Source organism: Dipteris shenzhenensis, chromosome 18 (assembly GCF_047967505.1).
Source record: "Dipteris shenzhenensis isolate YYH24624 ecotype China chromosome 18, Dip_SZ_1.0, whole genome shotgun sequence".
Lineage (NCBI taxonomy): Eukaryota > Viridiplantae > Streptophyta > Polypodiopsida > Gleicheniales > Dipteridaceae > Dipteris > Dipteris shenzhenensis.
Window position 1 is genome coordinate 1,121,124 of NC_141613.1, and position 21,169 is coordinate 1,142,292.

The following is a 21,169-nucleotide window of genomic DNA, read 5'->3' on the forward strand; positions in this document are numbered from 1 at the left end:
AAGGCTTTGATAACGCATGAAGGCACATGGTGGAAAGGGAGAGAGAGAGAGAGAGAGAGGAAGTGATACTCAAAGAGATACATAATGAACTAAAAAGGAAATAACTAAGCAATGAACAAAATTAGAGTACTCACATGTAGACCAATAAGCTTGTATCTTGATACTTGATTGATTTGACACTAGGCAAGTACAGCTTTTATATAGAGCACACATACACATATGAATACCAATGTATATGGAATAACTCCCAATGTGATACATGGCATCCATAGGACACACTAGACTAGAACTCACACTAGAACACACGAAACTGACTCAACTTGGCTTCATATTCTAACAACAGGGAGAGGGAATGGGATAGTTGGATGAGGTATGGGGGGCCAATGGGAGAGGGGGAGAAAAACCCTAGTTTTTCTTATATATACCTTCTTTCTCTCGTTCATTTCCCCATTTCAACAAGCAAGAGCAAAAGCAAGAGAAAGACCGAGAGTTGTTGAGTCTATTAAACATTGGACAACTTAATAAAGATTAATGTTTGTGGCTACTTTATTGCATTACAGATTATCTTTGGGCATTATGATACCATGAAGACAATATCAACAAAGGCTAAAAGTCTCTTTGTTAGTTTTTGAAAATCAATTCTACAACACCATTATTTATTAGACATCAGTGATAAATCAAGAAGTTCACATAGTATGGATTCTTTTACATGTACCACTTGAACGAGCCGGTGTTACATCTGCTGCAATTGAGGAGGCAATGAAGAGTGCTGCACTGATCATTTCTATAAGGCTCTGATTGTGAGCCTTACAATTTCTTTCTTGCAGAAAAATCTTTGCTGCACCTTGTGTCATACATAAAAGCTGTAACACAACTGCCTATATGCGGCTATTTTGCCGCTTCAGGCACATCATGCAAGGTAGTCGCTCATGTTAAGTGCCATTGCTTGGAAAGTTGGTGTCATGGATTTTATTTAAATCCTACTGTTTCACCGATCATAGCCAAGCCAAAGAAACGTCTGGATCAAAGAATCTCACCAGAAAAGATCCTGCACATGTCAGCAACCACTTATGACACTCCATATCCATTTAATCTGCGGCATAGAACATCACATGCAATCTTTCAATCATTTTTTCTAGCAAGCAATAATACCTCTGATATTTTCCCTTGCAAATATTCCAATAATGATCATATAGTACATCCCGTGGCTCACTGGAGAACTTACAGCCATCGATCCAGATTGTCCTTGATCCGATTGCTAATGGAGCTCACTGTACAGCGCAAATACTCGTTCTTCCATATGAGCTGGGTATTGGCGTAGGTTCACTCCCTAAATATGACAAAAACAAGATAGAACATGGAAAAGGATCAATCTGCAAATGTAATACCGTCAGGACTGTTCATTGACAACCACTCACATAGGGAGAACACTATTAGAAACTACAAAACATTGAACAGACTCTGGTGATGGAACAAAATCACAAATTCATACCAGAAGCAAGGGATTCTCATTTCTTGATATCTCCTGTTCTGGTTTGCGTGCAATCAAGAGCCGCGAGCCTCTTCCTACTTCTTGAAGGAAACCCGTGTAGTCCAGGGCGCTTTATTGTATCTGCAAATTTCACGTCTCTGTGGCTCTCATCTTTGTCACCAGGAAGATGCCGACCTGCATATAAAATATTCAATTAAATTGGTATTTTAACTCTTAGTCTATCAGTAGCTAGGGAAGACGGGTAAGCAATGTATACGAAGGATACCTCGATCCGTGAGAATGTAAATACCTGCAGACCAAGCTTGCAAAAAATGTATATCCATAGCATGCAGAATATGAGACTCTTAGTCTACCCGTAGCTAGGAAGCGGGCAGCAACAACTAGGGGAGAGGGGTATACAACCAATGGATACCTTGATCCATGAGAATATAAAGATATTTTAGAGCTGTGGACACCTCCAACATGGGCATAAATTAAAAAGGACTTTTGTCTTTATAACTACACCACACATGATGGTTGTGTGGTTAAAGGTGTGTATAGGTGTTGAATGAGACGGCCTGAGAGTGTATAGGTGTATGGCACGTATTAACTTTTTTTACTTGCACTATTTTAGTAAGACGGCCTGAGAGAGTACATGGTCCTTTAGAGGACACAAATTGCCTTCATATCAAATTAAAGAGGTTCATCCTATTGTTTCTTGTTTTAAGGTATGGTCATTTACAGTATATAACCATACTAAACATGGTTTGAGATGGTCCTACTACATGGGATAATGATAAAAGGTCCTTTTAGAAGGATATAAAGAGAGTGCCCCACATATGGAGCATTTGGAGGCCAAAGAATCTATCACAAAGGTGCCTCATGAGGCACCGCCTACCAAGGTTGTTGGAGTTTATTGAGCCTGATATTGTGAACAGGTGGAGCTGAGCTTTGTGTTAGATTATGAAGCTAAGTTGAGTCAATTTGGTGTGTTCTAGTATGAGTTCTAGTCTAGTGTGTCCTATGGATGCCACGTGTCATATTGGGAGTTATCCCATATGCATAGGTGTTCATATGTGTGTGTGTGTGTGCGCTCTCATATAATGGTTGCACTTGTCTAGTGTCAAATCAATCAAGCTACAAGCTCTTTGGTCTACATGTGAGTACTCTCATCTTGTTCATTGCTTAGTCATTTCATTTTCAATTCATTATGTCTATCTTTGAGTATCACTCTCTCTCTCCCTAGCCTACGCTTTCTTTCTCCCTTCTTCACCATTGTTGGAACTATCGGAGTCCTAGTGTGTGTGGTCCTAGAGTCCTAGGAGTGTCCTACAGTCGTGTGAGTGTGAAGAGTCTTGAGGTCGCTTGTGCCACCTCATGTGGTAGGTGTGATTCCTCCCCTAGATTATAGGATCTAGATTCTCTTGTGTGTGACCTCATCTATGAGGTGTCAGTGTGGGAAGATAAGGCTTGCCCAGCCTATAAATGAGGCCATGTACTTGCTACGATTAAACCATCTATCAACATCAGCTATTGTGCCTCAGCTCTTGTCTCCAATCATGTGATGAGTATCTCTCACCCTCTTCCCATTTTCAACAAATGGTATCAGAGCTCGGGTAGCTCCACGTACTATTTCTGCCCGCCATCGCTCAGCCCTTGAGAGTATCCTGCACCACGATTCTGGAGGAGCAACATGCTCTCATGATTTCTTCTTTTGCCATGGAGAAAGTCCCTGCGCATTTCTACATGCTCCCCTGCCCAGTTTGTCGCCTGCTTCTGCAACTACGTCTTGTGGAGATGAAGCCACATTGAAGCAGTCGGCCTCCCTCGCAATCTGCTCACGCATCTATCTCGGCCAGGAATTCTGCCCCGACTTGGAGAAAAGCTACTGTTTTGTAGGACGCCACTTTTCTCCATCGCTCCTGGAAAAGCCTCTGCTGAAGACTGCGTGCTCCTCCCCCGTTTTCGCTCTTCACGCCACCATGGGAGAAGACTAAGCAGATCTATTGCTTGTTCCTGCTAGGGCCTTGATCATGGACTCGCACGTCACCATCTCACCCAGCCGTCAAAACTGCATCAAAGTGCCTCTGCACGCCATCTTGGAACTGTCGCCATCTTCTGATGCCTTGTTTCTGAGACAACTGCTGCCATCTTTTTGACAATTTCTGTCGCCACAATTTTGAGAATTTCTTATCTACTGGCTACCTGCTCCAGCCTCGCTGTTTCAGAGTATTTCATTGCCATATCTTGAGGATCTCTCCATCTACTGGCTGACCTACTTTATGAGCAGCACCGCCTCTGAATTTCCGATGTCTGCACTAGCCTACAACTGAAATCTTGCACCGACCTGCTGTCTGGGAAGCAGCGCCTGAGGAAATCTGCCCCACGCTGCTGTTTTTATGCTGCCCCAGTTACTGATTTATACCACCTATACATGGCTGGTCTGCTTCTGCTCATATTCAGTTCTGAATTTCAAGGATCTGCTGCCTATGTTCTGCTGTTCATACTCAGCAAGGAGACATGACTGAATTACATTTACTGATGCATTTATGAAGTGTGAATTTTCTGTTTTTAAGCTACTGTCGAGCATGTATCTAGTATAGCTCCCTATCTTCCAATTCCATTCCTGAAGTTATGCTTCTGAAGGCTGAAATCAACATTCTTTCTTGATAGTCTGAGGTCTCCTCTGTGCCTATTTTTTTGAGTAAACATTGTAAGGGATTTAGACACTGGCTGTAATAACAACTAAGACCTTCCCACCAATGGATAGCATAAAAATCTCCTCGTTCATCGAGAAATTCTCAGGGAGCAATTTCCCAACTTGGCAGACGAAACTCCGGCTTCTTCATATGCGAGAAGGCATATGGAATATCACCAATGGCAAGGAGCCAAAACCCCAAAGTGATGATGCTAGAATCAGTTGGTGGGAGAACCAAAATGATAAAGCAATGGCTATCATAGGCCTAGCGTTAGCTGACAACCTTATCCACCATGTGGATTTCGATAAGATTGCAAATGACGTTTGGGAAAAATTAGAGAATTTGTTTGGAAATAAGATCAATAATTCCAAAGTCTTTCTCAAACAAAAACTCTTCAAGCTCAAGATGAAGGAAACTGAAACCCTCAATGAACACTTGAGCAATCTTGGGTCAATTCTCCAATAATTATCTGCCATCCGAGCCATTGTTGAAGATGATGATCAAGTTGCTGTACTTCTCTCAAGTATTGAAGACATTTCCAAGTACAGTGAAATCCTTGCTGTCCTAAGAGTCAGCCACAATATGAGCTTTAAAGATATGGTAGCTCATCTCATTGATGAGGACCGTAGGCTTACAGAGAAAGCAGAATCTCTTGTGAACCTAACAAAGCATTCTTTCTCAAGAATAAGCCCAAGAAGAAAGGAAAACCTCTTAAATGTAATTACTGTCAGAAGCTTGGCCATACAGAGAATCGTTGCTTCAAGAAGATGGCAAAGGTACAAGCCGAAGAAGAAGCCTGCACTGTTGCTGTTTCTGGTCTATCCCTCCATGAGGTGATAGATGAAGAGTGGGCTTTCTAGAGTCATGTGTGTGTTAGGTACTCTGCCTTGGGAAGTCCCCCTAAAATGATGTAATAATTTGTCATTTTGTGTGCCTTGTCCTATAAAAGGCTCCACTTATTTCCATGTACCCAGTTAGGAGACAGGGGGGTTGTTATGTCTTTCCTTTATCAGGCCTAGCCGAGTTCCAGGATGTTGGTGTACTCCCTATGAGTTGGTCATGCATCCATGCCTAGATTTGAGTCTCTGATCACGTTGACACCTAAGCCATGAGAGTGCTTGGTTCAACCTCTAAATTATGCTCAGCTGTTAGCCTCTGAGATTGCCTGGGATGCACAGTCTGGATGATGTCATAGTTTCTCACCCTAGCTCCGAAGGGGGGTTTGTTGGAACTATCGAAGTCCTAGTGTGTGTGGTCCTAGAGTCTTAGGAGTGTCCTACAGTTGTGTGAGTGTGAAGAGTCTTGAGGCCACTTGTGCCACCTCATGTGGTAGGTGTGATTCCTCCCCTAGATTATAGGATCTAGATTCTCTTGTGTGTGACCTCATCTATGAGGTGTCAGTGTGGGAAGATAAGGCTTGCCCAACCTATAAATGAGGCCATGTACTTGCTACGATTAAACCATCTATCAACATCAGCTATTGTGCCTCAGCTCTTGTCTCCAATCATGTGATGAGTATCTCTCACCCTCTTCCCATTTTCAACAACCATGTGCCTTCATGTGGTATCAGAGCCTTGTTTCCACTCTCCCCTTCTTCCCACTCTACCTAGAGGATGTCATGACAACAAAAATCACTAATCCGTGATTAGTAGACTTTAAAACATTATTATATATTATACGCCAATGGTGTAACACGTATTTGTATTTATGATGGACACCGACCGATTTGTTATGGCGGTGGATCATCTAGTTCCAGCCTGCCTGTACAAATGTGACACACCCGCCATTGCTGCTTGCCCTCGGGACTGCCACCACCTCGATTGCAGCGACACTTGCAGCCACCCCTGCCCTCAATTTTCACACCATTTGCAGCTGCTTATAGCCTCGACTGCTGCACCATCTGATTCTGTCTACTGCTGCTGCTCCTGCCCACGAAATCCACGGAAAAATCTGCACTTGATTCCGCCATAGATTGCATCTGCTACCGTCTTCATTCATGCTCCCGTTTTGGTGGTCACGAAGTTGATTTGAGCTGCCCACAATTTGCTTCTCCAACTGGGCATCTTTCTTGAGCATCATTGAAACTTCCAACATATAAATTTCTTTGGGGCTTTCTTCAAATTCATGTAGCCTCATTCTAATTTTGTACACTCTTAGGCATTTTTCCTTCTTTGGGCATAATTGCTCAAATTTGAGCCTCTTTTTCGCATTCGGTGACTCTCCGATCGGCACATTGAGAGTCATGACATGATCACCCTTGGTAGCTGCTCCTATGGCCTTCATCGACACATCATTTGAGGGCATCCTCACCTGGTTCTTTTTTTTTTCAAGAAAAGTACTTCATTAAGTATGAATAAAAAACTGTAGAGCAAGTTCAAGTGCGGGAGTACATCATGTCAAGCATGAGAGAAAAACAGCTCAAAATGAGCAAACAAAAATCTCGGGTGGCGGCTGAAAATGCCACCTCATCCCTGAAGGAGAGTCAAAGAAGAAGGGACAATCCTTCCAGACTCTGATAAAAGCAACCCTCCTAGCAATAGCAGTCCTGGAGGTTCCCTGTATGTTCGCCCAAATGGCCATGAAAGTGTGTACAGTATCTACCCAGATAAGTGCCATAGTCTGAGAAGGGTGAACCTGGGAGTCCAGCCTCTGTACATCTGGCTCTCCAAATATGCCATGCTGTGATACTAGCCAGAATCTCCCAAGATGTGTCTACAGAAGCGTGGGGAGCTCTGAAGGGAGTAAACAGAACATCCCGGAGGAAGCATGACTCCACAAGATGTCATCGAACAAAGAAAGCGGTGTCCGTGTCATGTCCCTCAAGATAGCATGTGGACCAGTGAGTGACAACCAAGCAACTGATCCCCAGGTCATGAAGAAGGGTGCTCTATGAAAAGTGCAAAGTATCCTAGCAACACCCTTCCAAACCATCCTCGCCTAAGTGCACTCCCAAAGGCAGTGCTACACTGACTCAACTGCTGAGTGGCATCAAGGACAAGTAGGGTCAGCCCCGAACCTGGATCTCCACAAGTTCACTGCAATCCCTCCATGAATAGTAAGCCAGATGAATAACGTGATTTTCCTATTCTTGAGGGATTTCCAAAGTATCATCCAAAAGGTTTTCTGCATCTCTGCAGAAATCTGAAAAGTATCCCAATGAGGAGCTCTAGAGGGCCTCCAGCCTCTACATCTGAGCTGGAATCTCCTGGCATTTCTGACCGTGTAATGAAAGAAGGGGATGCTCTTCTCTCGGTGCCCTGCAACTATCCACTCCCATTCCCCTGGATCCCACTGCAAGGATCTAATAGGGAAATCTCTATATAGCCAAAGCCTCCTCGCCTAGTTCTTCACCGACATGCCTCTTCAAAAGGATATGCACACTCTTGTGCGGTAGCTACTTTGGGCTCATGGATTCTCTGCCCTTGCTATCAATAAAATGAATAAAATCTTTTATATGTTTTTATATGTTTGAGTTAAAGGTTCTCTGCCTTGAGTAGTTCCTCTAAAAAGAATGTTTGAAGAGTTAATAGAGGTCCTCTGCCTTGGATAGTCCTCCTAAAACGATGTATTTTCTCTTATATGTTTGGTGTGTGACTACATGTTCCTAGTTAGTCCCTAGAGTCAAGAGGGGGATGTACTGTGGGAGCCATATATTGGCAGTCATAGGGTCTAGTTATCACGCCTGGCATATGAGTTCCAAGATGTTGGTGCATTGGTCTTCTAGACCTCTGAGTTGTTCATGCATCCATGCTAAGACATGAGCCTCTTAGTCATGTTTGGTACATAAAGCGATATGAGTGCTCAGTCCACAACCTCTGAACCATGCTCAGACTTCAGCCTCTGAGTTAGCATGAGAGCCATGTCTAGTTCTTTTATTTTTTATGCAAAAAGAGACTTCTATTAAGTATTAAAGAAAACCGTTAGAGCAAGCTCCATACGGGATACACCATGCAATGCATGAAAAGCTCAAAAGCCAAATAGAAAGGATTGGGGCTGAAAGTTCCATCTCAATCCTGTAGAACCCTCCAAGAAAAAGGGAGAACCCCTCCAAACTCGTAGGAATACAATCCTCCTAAAAGAGGCTGCCCATGAAGGGCCCTACATGCTAGCCCAAATGGTTATCAAAGTATGAACCATGTCAGTCCAAATACCCGTGAACACCTGTGAAGGGTGTATCTCGGTGCCATCCAAGGCCTCTGTACACCTGGCTCTTAGATGTGCCAAGAGGAAATGCTAGCCAGAATCTCCCAGGAAGTGTCCACTCAAGCATGAGAAGCTCTGAAGGGCGTAAATGGTACATCCTGAAGAGAGCATGTCTCTATCACCTGCCTGCGGACCGAGAGTGCCTAAGAAGAAGGCTCACCCTCATAAAACATATGGGGCCCGATAAGGGATAACCAGGCAACCGAGCCCCAAGTCATGAAGAAGGGGGAGGTATGAAAAGTGCTGAGTATTCGAGTAACCCCTTTCCAAACAATCCTTGCTTGACAACAATCCCAAAGGCAATGTCGCACTGACTCCTCTGCAGAATGACAACGAGGGCAAGTAGGGTCAGCCCCAAATCGTGATCTCCACAGATTCACTGCAATCCCTCCATGAATAGAAAGCCAAAAGAAAAGAGTGATCTTTCTATTTCTGAGGGATTTCCATAGCCACCTTTAGAAGTTCCTACGCAAATCCATGTCTAGTTCAGACATTGCACAGAGTAGTAGATACCGTCATTGTCATGTTCTATCCTTGGTTCCATTCCAGTAGTCTCTCACCTTGCCTTCATAGGGGGTTGTTAGAATATGAAGCCAAGTTGAGTCAATTTGGTGTGTTTTGTGTGTTCTAGTGTGAGTTTTAGTCTAGTGTGTCCTTTGGATGCCACGTGTCATATTGGGAGTTATCCCATATGCATAGGTGTTCATATGTGTGTGTGTGCTCTTATATAAGAGCTATACTTGTCTAGTGTCAAATCAATCAAGTATCAAGCTACAAGCTCTTTCGTCTACATGTGAGTACTCTCATTTTGTTTAGTCATTTCATTTCCAGTTCATTATGTCTATCTTTGAGTATCACTATCTCTCTCCATTCCCCTCCACATTACCCATTCTCCTCTGCCCCAACCTACAACCCTGACCCACAGCCCCACATTCTGTCCCCTCCATTGAGCTCCCTTGCTCCCTACTAGCCCCCTGGGGGTACCTCCTGTCATGGGGGAGAGTGGGCTCATGCTCGCACTCCCACTCCCGCTCCCGCACTAAGACCTGCACTAAACACGGGTCAATCAAACGAAAAGGGGAAAGGTGGCAAAGATATGGAAAAAGCCGCCAAGAAAGATGACAACAAAGCCAAGAAACAAACACAACTGAAACTCGAGGATGTGAACACACGCTACAACTGCAGTGGACTTGGAGTTGACATCAAAGCAAAGGCGGGGTCCACCTCTACCTCAGCTTCAGTCTCAGCTTCAACTTCAGCTTCAGTCTCAACTTCGGTCTTAGCTACATTCTCATCCTGAGCTTCAGCGCCAGCCTCAGCTTCACTTCAAGCTCCACTTCCGTCCACAGCCTCTACAGTTACAGCTACTGGCTCTGATATAGCCCTACCCATGAAATTGATTGCTCCACCCTCCCCTAAGATAGAGGAGTGTCACTGACACCATGTCTTCCATCTCTCCCTTCTCCCACTACAGTTCTCTCTTCGATTATGACACCTACTTTGGAGGGGTCAGACACTGTTCTGCACTACTCGAACTTTTTCTTCCCTCTACCTCTCAATCAGCCCACGTTACCACACCCTGTTGGGATTGCCTCCTCCAAGCCACTATCATCTCCATACTGCACCCATCTCACCCAACCTCCAGTCTCATCCTCACACTTTCATGCCACAGTGCTTTCAATTTCCGCTAGAGCACGGACGAGCTAACCCATCCGAGGCTTGGGAGAACTTGCTGATGGAGGTGCAAGAGGGAGCTGTCATGCTTCGCACAGGAGCAGACACGCTTCACCCAAGAGCAGGCGCATCGCATACAGGAGCAATCTCAGGCTATCCGAGACCGGGCTGATATTATTCAAGGGCTCAGACAAGAGATCTTGCAGCTCCGATAGGAGGTCACTGCTAGAGCACCCCAGTTGTGGAGGCACAAATTGCGAGCATGTAATTTGCCATCGAGGAGACGTCCAAATGGGTCGACGTAGCTAAACGGGAACCTGCAAGGGTAACCATTTCAGCTACCCTCCTGGAGCAGCAACAGAGAGCCAGCAAGGCTCTCAACATCAAAGTACGTGGCATCCCACGCACTGAGGCTACACCGATGGTGGCATATGCGACGGCATTCGTGGCCACTACTCTAAGGGTGACTGAGCATAGGATTGAGAGAGCATGGCGGGTAGCGAGGGACCCCAACCGAGAGCAGCCCCTTATCATACGGTTCCATGACGCCCAGGCACGACTTTCGGCTTTACATCGTAGGTCAGCCTTACGAGACCAGCCAGCGATCTCCATGGATGAGCATCTCACTCCACTACAGATAGAGGAGAGGCGCTTTCTGTTGCAGCAGCGGGATCAGGCCCGCAAGGAGGGAAAGTGGGCAGTAGTATAAGATGGATGACTCCTTACAGGCCACCGTCGGGAACCCACCTCTCCTCCTACATAGGGAGGCAAGGTCTGTGAGACTCAGACATCCGAGACCCTATCTTGTACCCTCTGGAACTATAATGGTACCTTATGGTCAGAATCAGGGAACTTCTCGAAATCCTATACAGGTCACCACATAGTCTTTTATACAGAGACACATCAGAGCCCAGAGCACCCACTACCAATAGTCAGCGGGTATACATGGGATTCTGCCTACAGAGATGAGATGAGGGATACAAGAGGGGTTCGAGGGTCAGGAGGAGTCACAGTCCTTTACAAATCCACACTTTGGGGGCCATCTCAGTGGAGCAGAGAGATACACATTCTAGCTTTCTCTAGATCCGGATTCGGCACATGGACAGTCGGGATCTATTTATTGTAGTTTGCTACTTCCCCCCCTAGACCTCCCGCTTTGCCAGAGATATTCAAGGGGAGGATGAGACATCCCCATTTGCTGCTCTTTATTAGTCCATTGTTAACTTCTCTAGCCGCAGAGAAGTCCTCCTAGTTGGGGACTTCAACGCGAGGACAAGCGCCACTCCTCGACTTTAAGGATGATTCCACTCTTCTGCCGAACATTGACCTCGAGGAGGCAAGTATGCTACAAGTTTCGGCTGACAGACGAGGACCGTTCACATCTTATGGACAGGCCCTAGTAGACCTCGACCGGTTGCATGATCTCATTATTTATAATGGTCTTGACAGATGACCCGGAGTAGGTGGCTTCACGTGCTTTCCACATGGGGGAGACTTCAATGTTGTGGACTACATCATGGGATTCCCTACCTTCACATCTCGCATCACTGACTTTACCGTAGCACCTCTCCCTCTAGGGGCTGATCATACCTATCTTTTCTTTAGCATTTCTACCCCCCGTCGCACAACACTTTCTACCTCGTTGAGTTCTTACTCCACCTACCATGATATACACTTTGATCGCGATCACTCACCTACTTACTCTGGCCATCTGTACAGACTTCTCGCCTACATTGACTTTATACCCCTATTAGAGGATATGGGATTTCAGGCGGGATCATGGGACCATGGACCACATTCTCGTGCTTAGATGTATCATCGAGGAGGCGAGGGCATAGAAGCAGAGGGTTTATTGTTGCTTTGTGGATTTCCGCAAGGCATTTGACACGGTTCCGAGAGCCCGCCTCATATGATGCCTACGAGATTTGGGTTACGACTAGGATATCATTTGGGCTGTCATGGCACTTTATGAGCGAGTTTCAGGCAAAGTTCGGATAGGATCTCGATGGACAAACGAGATCATGAGCACTATCGGGGTCAAACAAGGGTGTCCATTATCACCTACCTTGTTTGGCCTCTACATTGACGACCTCGAGACTGTGATGCAGACATACGGGGGGTAGGTTGCTCTCTCGCAGGCACACTGATACAAATATTGCTTCATGCAGATGACGTGGCTCTTTGTCTTCCTGCGCAGAGGGGCTCCAGAGACACCTTGATGCACTACAGTCCTTTTGTGAGTCTCATGATTTGAAGGTCAACCTGGGTAAAACCAAGGTTATGATCTTCAATACGTCTCGAGCCGTCATGCGCCAGGAGTAGTTCGCATTTGATGGGTCCCCTGTTGAGGTAGTTTCATCATATACTTATCTTGGGGTCGTCTTTCCCATCTTCACTATGAGACCCGCGATGCATGCACGTCTGAGCACAGGATAGGCTTCATTGGCTAGACTAGAGAGGCAGTGCTTCCGGTCTCCCTTTCAGGATCCACGGACCAAAGGGTTGCTTTTTGACTCCTTGGTCCGCCCAGTAGGGATGTATGGCAGTCCATGCTGGGGGCCAAACGTGTCGGATACAAAGTGGGTCAAGGCGGAGCGGCTACAGGTTCTCATGTTGTCATGGATGATCCGTGGTAAGCCATCCGTTCCTCACTAGACCATTCGGGCGGAGTTTGAGTCACCCCCATTATAGCTAGATGATGCATTTCAGGTCATCACGTACCTGTACCGAGTCAGGGAATATGGGAATTACACCTCTGGGCGAAGCATGATACCATGGTAGCACTGTCCTCTTCTATGGCACTTGCAGTAGGGGGAGACCAGAGGTGCTGGTATGCACGCACAGAGAGAGTTTGAGGGACTAGGGCTCCACATGGACAAACTATCTCCATTCCAGTACAGCATGGATGCTTCATGCTCTCCCCTCCTATCACACGAGGTCAACCAGGTTATCCGTGAGGATCTACTACAGCTACACACATTCCGGACTTGGTTGGGCCCGAGTGATCTTCCAGTGAAGCTAGGCTTCTACAGAGATCACTTCTTACATATCACAGTGGAGGGTTTCATTGATCCACCAAGATACACACAGATTCACCTACCCCACTTGTTGAGGATCTCTCTTGGGCAGTTCCGGATCTCTTCACACAGACTTCGTATCGAGAGCGGTAGAGCAAAGCGGTTACCCAGGGAGAGGCGCATATGCACACTGTGTGACATGTAGGAGGTTGAGACAGAGGAGCATTTCATCTTCACGTGTCCTGTTTACTATGAGATCCAAGGGCGTTTCTACTGCCTCTTCAAAGATAGTTATGGGGTTTAGGCCCGTTTCCTCTCCTACCCAGACCAGCGTATTTGACTGGTTTCATACCTCTATTACGAAGTTCTTTCAGCCAGATCACATAGACCCCCACGAGACGAGACCTCGACATGACCATGACCCGGAGCTTGTGGCCCGACAACTCAGACAGAGGGTTGACACACAGATCATACTTGGAGACATCCCCTCCTTGTTTAGGGTCGGAGCACGATCGACGGGGGTCACAGTGGCCCTGGATAGAGGCAGAGCTATGACCAGGAGACGTACGAGGACTGCACCCTTGAGGGACCGACAACGCTCTATTGTTGACCTCATGCCTCCATTGCCTCATCACCCATCATGATGTCCTGCTACTGCTGATGATGATGATGATGATGATGATGACGATGATGATGATATTGATGATGATGTTGATGATGATGATGATGCTGAGATTGATATATAGTCGACTATCGACATGACTATGTTGTACTTAGGACTTAGTATTGCCATTTTGTATTTTTTGCATTCTGCATTGGTGTGGATGCTCGTTTAGTAGCTCCACTACTAGAACTTATTGTATTGGTCTCCCGAAGACTTTAATAAACTTTCTTTCTTTCTCCCTAGCCTACCCTTTCTCTCTCCCTTCTCCACCATGTGCCTTCAATTTGAAGCTTGCAGTCCCACTTTAAAAGGTGATACCTTTTTTGTGGATGGATGCAGGTGAGTGGAGCTCCTTGAATATCATGTGGTATTTGTACTTTTCTACCTTCTTCATTGAGCATGTCATATGTCTTCTCATCCTTTGATGTCTAGTAAAGATTTGAATAGATAATGTTGGTTTTTGTATGTCAACACCTAAAGAAACAAAAAACCAGCCCCTGCCCCTTCCCAAAAAATATGAAGGCAACCCAAATTTTAAAAAAAATCCCCCCACAAAAATCGAATAAAAAAGTTCCCAATAAAAAAACCGAAAGCAATTTTTACAATATTTCGTCTAAAAGCGCCAAGTTTCGCACGTTTTGTAGATACGCTTCAGCTAGAAATTTTTGTCAAGGTTCAACCTAATGAAACAGATATTTTGATGACACTAATCAAGCCATGCCATAGGAAGACATATTGATTGAATTGAGATTTGAATAGATAATGTTGGTTTTTGTATGTCAACACCTAAAGAAATAAAAAACCAGCCCCTGCCCCTTCCCAAAAAATATGAAGGGAACCCAAATTTTAAAAAAATCCCCCCCACAAAGATCGAATAAAAATGTTCCCAATAAAAAAACCAAAAACAATTTTTACGGTATTTCGTCTAAAAGTGCCAACTTGTGCATGTTTTGTAGAAATGTTTCAGCTAGAAAGTTTCATCAAGGTTCAACCTAATGAAACGGATATTTTGATGACACTAATCAAGCCATGCCATAGGAAGACATATTGATTGAATTGATTCTCAACAACACACGAGTCATGGAGAGGGTGGTTTGGGAATGCTGGATCGAAGGAGTCTCTGGGCCTAATTACCAGCAAGAGACTAATAATGGGAATAATGCATAGAGAAGGGGTTGCCCAATAAATATAATGCAGGGTGGTGCGCCTTGGTGTTTTCCTTCTTTTAAGTTGACCTCCACGGCTCTCCTCATCCTTCAAATTCTCTCTCTGGTTTGTCACGTTGGGCATACTTCCCACGTGTTTCAAGTTTTAATAATGACCTCTTTGCCCTTCTAATATTCTAGAACATTATCAACTCCCTCTGAGCCTTTTCTCCCACTCACATATCCCTCCTGCCTCTAGCCATTTTCTTCCCCCTCTTCCAAATAAAGTTCTTCAGGTTACTTTACACTTAATAAAATTGCTTGCTTTTGTTTAGCTCAGAGTAAAGACTTGTGGCTTGCCTATGTCCTCGCATGTATTTTCAAGCAATAGCACATTTTCTTTTTTATGAATGACATCAAGGCATGGTATTAACCATAAAGGTTAAATTGGTGCAAGCCCAATCACCTACAATCTTTAAAAGGAAAACATGCAAACAATTTTCCTACATAAGTTGCTCATTTGAAAAGACCTTTCAAGTACTACTTACTCGACAACTCCTTCACAACAGCACATTTGGCAGCTAAGCATCTTTCATAGAGCTTCCGGTGTTGCGTTGGAACAAACTCGCCAAATCTATACCCACAAAGATATTCATTAGTTTTTCCTTGCATTTGGCCAAAGCCCAAAGCCTCCATTTTATGGTTGAAATATACAACAAACATACACATAAGAGCAAATGTTAGAAAAGTCCAGCATACAAGGTAAGGTGTTGTGCCCCACTGCCGCCAACAACACTTTGACTTCTGTTAGAACCACACATCATGGTAAACCCCCCTGTCCCAAAAGAAAAAAAGAAACAAAGAAAGAAAGAAAAAAGACACTCAATCCAAGACCTGCAGCAAAGTCAGCATGAGGACTCAAAGCATTGAATGAACACAATCAATCAAAGCATGAGAGGGCTATAGATGGCACAGTTATAAAATATTTCCCAAGGCTTTAGCACTAAGAATTCAACACAAGATGGACCGATGGATTTTGCAGGAACAAAAGGTATTCATAAAAGGGAGATGTCTCCTAGAGGCTATTGTGAATATCTGGGAAGGTTGTGAATATGCTAGAGAGTCAAGTCAAGATATTTGCTTCATCAAAATAGATTTTGATAAAGCGTATGATAGACTGGATTGGGATTTTCTACTACAATCCATGAAAGACATGGGTCTGGCCCAAATTTCATCTCCGCAGACAAACTTCTGCTCACCAACACCTCAACCAAGGTTTGCGTTAGTTGTGAGATGTCTTCTCCTTTCTAGTTGAAAAGATCCATTAGGCAAGGCTGTCCCATTGCTCCTCTCCTTTATGCTATAGCTGCGGACGCATTGGGCTGGCTGCTCAGGGAAAAAACCTCTAAGGGAACAATAAAGCAAATAGAGCTGTCTACTGGGAAGCAGTTGATTATGCAACAATTTGCAGACGACAAGAATCTTATACCTAGAAATTCCGCCCGCGAGGTGCGAGAAGTCATGGAATGTCTTGAAACCTACTGTCTTGCATCAGGCTCACTCATCAATCATAGCAAAACAGGGTATTGCACTCTTAGTGGAAAGCCACAAAGGGAGCTAGATCTCCTTGGCTGTCAACCGATCCAAAAAGGCATTGTGTTCAGATTGATTGGCATACCTATGGGTTTTGAGGTATCTATGAAGGATCGATGGGATTGGGTTCTTAGATTCAACGCACAGCTAGAGAAGTGGAAAGGCTTCCAATCAAACCTGGCGGGGAGAAGAATGGTGCTCAACCATTGCCTGTATCCGATTACCATCTTTTACTTGTCTTGTTGGCATCCCAATTAGGAGGGTTTAAATAAGCTCATTTCCAATGCAGAGCCTTCTTGTGGGGGGGTTATAACAGAATAGCCAAAGTCTAATGGAATTTCTACACCCGCCCCAAGGGTGAAGGAGGTCTGCAAGTAGTTGACATCAAATAGGCGGCAACAAATCTGGCTGCTTCTTGGATTCTCAAAGTCCTTTTAAACCCTGATCTGGATTGGGCTATACTTCTAGCTCGTAACTTTAAGCATATTCGGCCTGTTAGAGCTAAGAGGTGGAAGAATTACACAATACTGTCTGCAGTCTTCTGTCGAGAACCCTGCACAACAAAGGAAAGTGATCTGTGGAAATCCTTGTGGAGGGCACTTGAATCTATCAAAACGAGCTGAGCTCCCCATCCGAGCTCCTCCCCGGTGGTATGCATAGACTCACAGATGGTTTGTGAGACTAGGGTTCCACATCGATAGGATACCTCCTTTTCAGTATAGTTTAGATCCCCCTCCCGTACTCCCACCCACCATCCCGATTGGGCCACATACCAACCAGGTCATTGGAGAGGATCTCCTGCAGCTACACACCTTTAGGACCTGGTTGGAGCTGAGGGAGCTTCCAGTGAAGCTGAGTTTCTACAGAGATTACTGTCTTTGCATTTCGGAGGAGGGATTCATCAAACCACCGGGGTACACTGAGCTTCATATGCCTCACTCACTACGGATCTCCATCAGACAGTTTCGGGTATCATCACACCGCCTCCGCATAGAGAGCGGCAGAGCAGAGGGGATTCCTAGGGAGCATCACTTATGCATATTGTGCGACTATCAGGTGCTTGAGTCGGAGGAGCATTTTATTTTCAAGTGCACAGTGTACTACGAGATCCGAGGTCGCTACCACTGCCTCTTCAAAGACGGCTCTGGGATCCTTTCCAGATTCCTCGCCTACCCAAATCAGAGATGCCTCACGGCCTTCATTCACGAGGGAGTCCGACATAGAGAGTACTTACTCAGGCGACGGAGCTTGGCCACATCATCAGACACCTCTCAGAGCAGGATCACAGAGTTCTTCCCATCGAGTGACATTGATCGTCCACAGTCTCTAGCCGCCGACGTGACAGAGACCTCGACCCGCCGACGATCGCAACACGACACACGAGACGAGGGGACACACAGATCACTCTGGGGGACCTCCCGTCATTGTTTAGACCCAGGATATGTCCCACGGGAGGCACAGTGGCTCTGGTCTTGCGTCGAGCCTCGTCTAGGCGACCGAGATGCACGACACCCCTTGACGGGCACCAGCATCCCATCACCAGCTATGCACCAACCAGGGGGACATGACATACGAAGGATTCCGCTCCGCTCCAGTCCTTTTCTTTTCATTGTTACATCCAGATGTATTTGATTATGTATGATCGGACTTAGGATTCAACACAGGTGATGATGCTCATTTCAGTAGCTCCACCCTTACTGTGATTTGTATCAGGTTTTCTTTCAATCTCATAGACCCATCGGTCTTCTGAAGACTCTAATAAAATTTATTTCTTTTCTTTTTCTTTCTCCCTGCCAGCCCCACCTCCTGGGATGCTGTTCGCTCCCCTGCTGCCCTCTCCCGCTCCCCTCACTCCCTCTCCCGTTACTCTCTCCCCCCCTGCCCTTTCTCGCTCCCTTTCCTCCCTCTCCCTCTGCCTTCTCCCGCCCCCCTCCCTCCCTCACTTCCTCGACCCCTTCCCTCCCTGCCTACCCCCCGCAGCCCCTCCCTACCTACCCTCCGCTCCCCCTACCCGCCCCTCCCTCCCTACCCCCGTTGCACTTTCCCCGCCTCTCCCTACCCCCCGCTGCCCCTCTCTCCTTACCCCCCGCTCCCCCTACCCTGCCTCCCTTCCCCTCCCCCGCCCCTACCCCCCTCCTCTCCCTCCCTTCCTATGCCCCTTCCCCAACCCCTCCCTTGTCCTCAGCAGTTCCCTTCCTCCCTCCCCCGCCCCTCCTTCCCTATCCTGCCCCTCCCTTGCTTGCACCCCCCTCCCCCCCCCCCTTAGAAAAAAGAGAGAGAACCTCTCTTCCCGACAGCAAGTTTTCGGACAGACACAGCATTTTCGTGTTTGCGTCGGCCTTTCCACTTTGATTGACGAATGAGTTCCCATTCCGCCAATCCTCGACTTCCACCGGCCGCAAGAACGGTTACCTTTTCCAAAGATGAGCTTTAGCAGCTCAAGACAGATTCAGAGCATGAGTACACTACCTCACTCTTTGCTCGCATCCACGGTTCCCACCCTTCCAGGCTACAGGCTAGGGATTGGATGCTTTCGGCTTTACCTGGGGACCTTGCAGGGCACCTCACCGATGTTCGTCTGCCTGGACGAGGACTCTTCCAGGTGGTCTTTGATTCTCCGGAGTCAATAGGTTCAATACTTAGGGCTGGTCCTTTGGCATTGAGCTCCAAGAGGATCTTTTAGACACCTTTCACTTTGGGTTCCGATCCGGTAGAGGAAGATAGCAGGGTTACCTCACTTTTCATCAGATTCCCCGGCCTTCCTCAGGTTTACCATCGACTCTTACCGTCCATCGGAGCCGCTTTTGGGTTGGTCACAGAGATCCCCCCCTCCCTAGCATGTCCTCTTCAACGGCAGAGGCTGTCAGATCGGATGGGGTGCCATGAGTCAGAGTCATCGTCTCTAACCTTGATATTACAAATGATCAACATTATGCTTCAGTGACCAGATGGCTCCTTTTTTCGACACAGAGTCGAGGTTACTAGGAGACATGATCAATGTAGGATTTGCAAGACCCTTGGGCAGTTCGCCAAACATTACGCAAGGAAGAAGAAAAGGCCTAAACAGTTTATTTAGGCTTTTCGTCCTACTTCTTCTACACATGCTACCAGAGCCCCTCCTTCTCACCCAGGACCTTCGGGACCAACCCCTAGACCTGGACCCTCTTTTCCAATGCGCACAGAACGATTAACACGTTCTGCTCCTATCGTCGCCCGTTGGGTGCCTGTGAGGGTTGCTGACACTCCGCCACCTCTACGAGGCACCTTGGACCATTCCCAATTACAGGCAAGAGATATTCCTGTAATTGTTTTAGGCGTAGATGTGGTTGCCCTAGTCCCCCCACTTGCTCATCAAGAGGGGCAACCCATTTCTCTAAGGCCTATCACTGATGTTCCTAATCAGCCTCTCAGTCTCCATGAGCAGCCCCCTCCCTCTATAGTCACTCTTCACCTCTTGATAGAGGTAAGGGGGTTATTTCTCCTACTCCCTTGAGTGCAGGGATTCTTTGCACTCCTATGCCAGTTCCCTCTTACAGGAACTCCTTTGCAGTACTGGCAAATTTGGCAGACTTTGAGACAGAGGAGGAGTTTGTACCCTCTACCCTGGGGGAGCCGATTATTGGGATTCCGTTGGACTGGGATTCCCTCTCTGCTCGAGTGGGGTTTCTTTCAACAGTTGATTTCCCTCCGCTTGACAGGAGGACTCTTTCGTAGGAGAGGATTTTCTCCACCACCAGGTTGGGTAGGGCCTTTCACTTGGCCTCCTCATGAATTTCTTTGTCAAAATATCAAAGACTTCATTCATTAAACGAGTGCCCTGATCACTTACAAACTCAATTGGACAATCCATATCTGCAAATGATGTTCTCAAAGAGAAATTTAACAGTAATGTGAGGCGAGTTATCTCTGACTCTCATGCTTCAGCCCACTTGGTAGCATAATCCATTGCAACAATCATATATTTATTTCTGATTTGTAGGGACAAATAAGATATAGGATCCATCGCTGAAAAGCTTCCCAAGGCTCACTAGGTATGCAGATCCGGTGGAAGCATCCTTCTTGTAGCATCACATTCAACTATAAAGGCATGGGCATCCCAAAACAGTATCCACCACGATAGTCCTACCTGCAAAACTTTCCAAGCTGTAAGGTTGCCTGCAAAATGACCACCATCAAGACTCTAATGAGCCTCAGCGAGCATCATAGGTCGCTCACGTGGTAACACCCATCAGCGTAATATACCATCAACACATTGGCGATACAACTGACCACCAATCAAAGTGTATTTCCAGGCTTTAACAGCAATTTGCATGCGTTTATCTTTGGGCATTTGCTCGAGAAAAGTACCCTAAGACAAATATTGGAGCAAGTCATCGTACTCAATTTCACTGAAATCAACAGCAAATAGATTGGCATCAAGAAGCTCGGTCGTAACTCTTGACTCGGTTGTTTGTTGTGGAAGACGTGACAGACAGTCTGCTCCTGCATGTGATTTACCTGACTTGTGAATAATTCTGAAATTAAACTCTTGCAACAAAAGCATCCATCTCAGCAACCTTCCTTGAATGACAGTTTTATTGATAAGACATGACAAAACCTGATGATCCACATAAAAAATGAACTGATTGCCCAATAAATAGTGACGGAACTTCTGAACACTATAAACCATTCCCAAAGCTTCTCTTTCAGTGGTGCTATAGTTG

The 21,169-nt window shown here is 46.0% G+C and overlaps 1 protein-coding gene across 1 annotated transcript in view; it reads right to left on the bottom strand.

Moving 5' to 3' along the window:
* Positions 1-664: 664 nt before the first annotated feature.
* LOC147890684 (RAD3-like DNA-binding helicase protein) overlaps positions 665-21,169 on the bottom strand; it is a 165,203-nt gene continuing 144,698 nt past the window's right edge. The window contains exons 24-27 of the mRNA XM_087389325.1: positions 15,422-15,507; positions 1,483-1,666; positions 1,153-1,326; positions 665-1,048 (exon numbers count right to left, since the gene is read on the bottom strand). Of these exons, the coding sequence (XP_087245451.1) occupies positions 1,509-1,666; positions 15,422-15,507 (244 nt within the window). The 3' untranslated portion in view covers positions 665-1,048; positions 1,153-1,326; positions 1,483-1,508. The remainder of the gene's footprint in view (positions 1,049-1,152; positions 1,327-1,482; positions 1,667-15,421; positions 15,508-21,169) is intronic.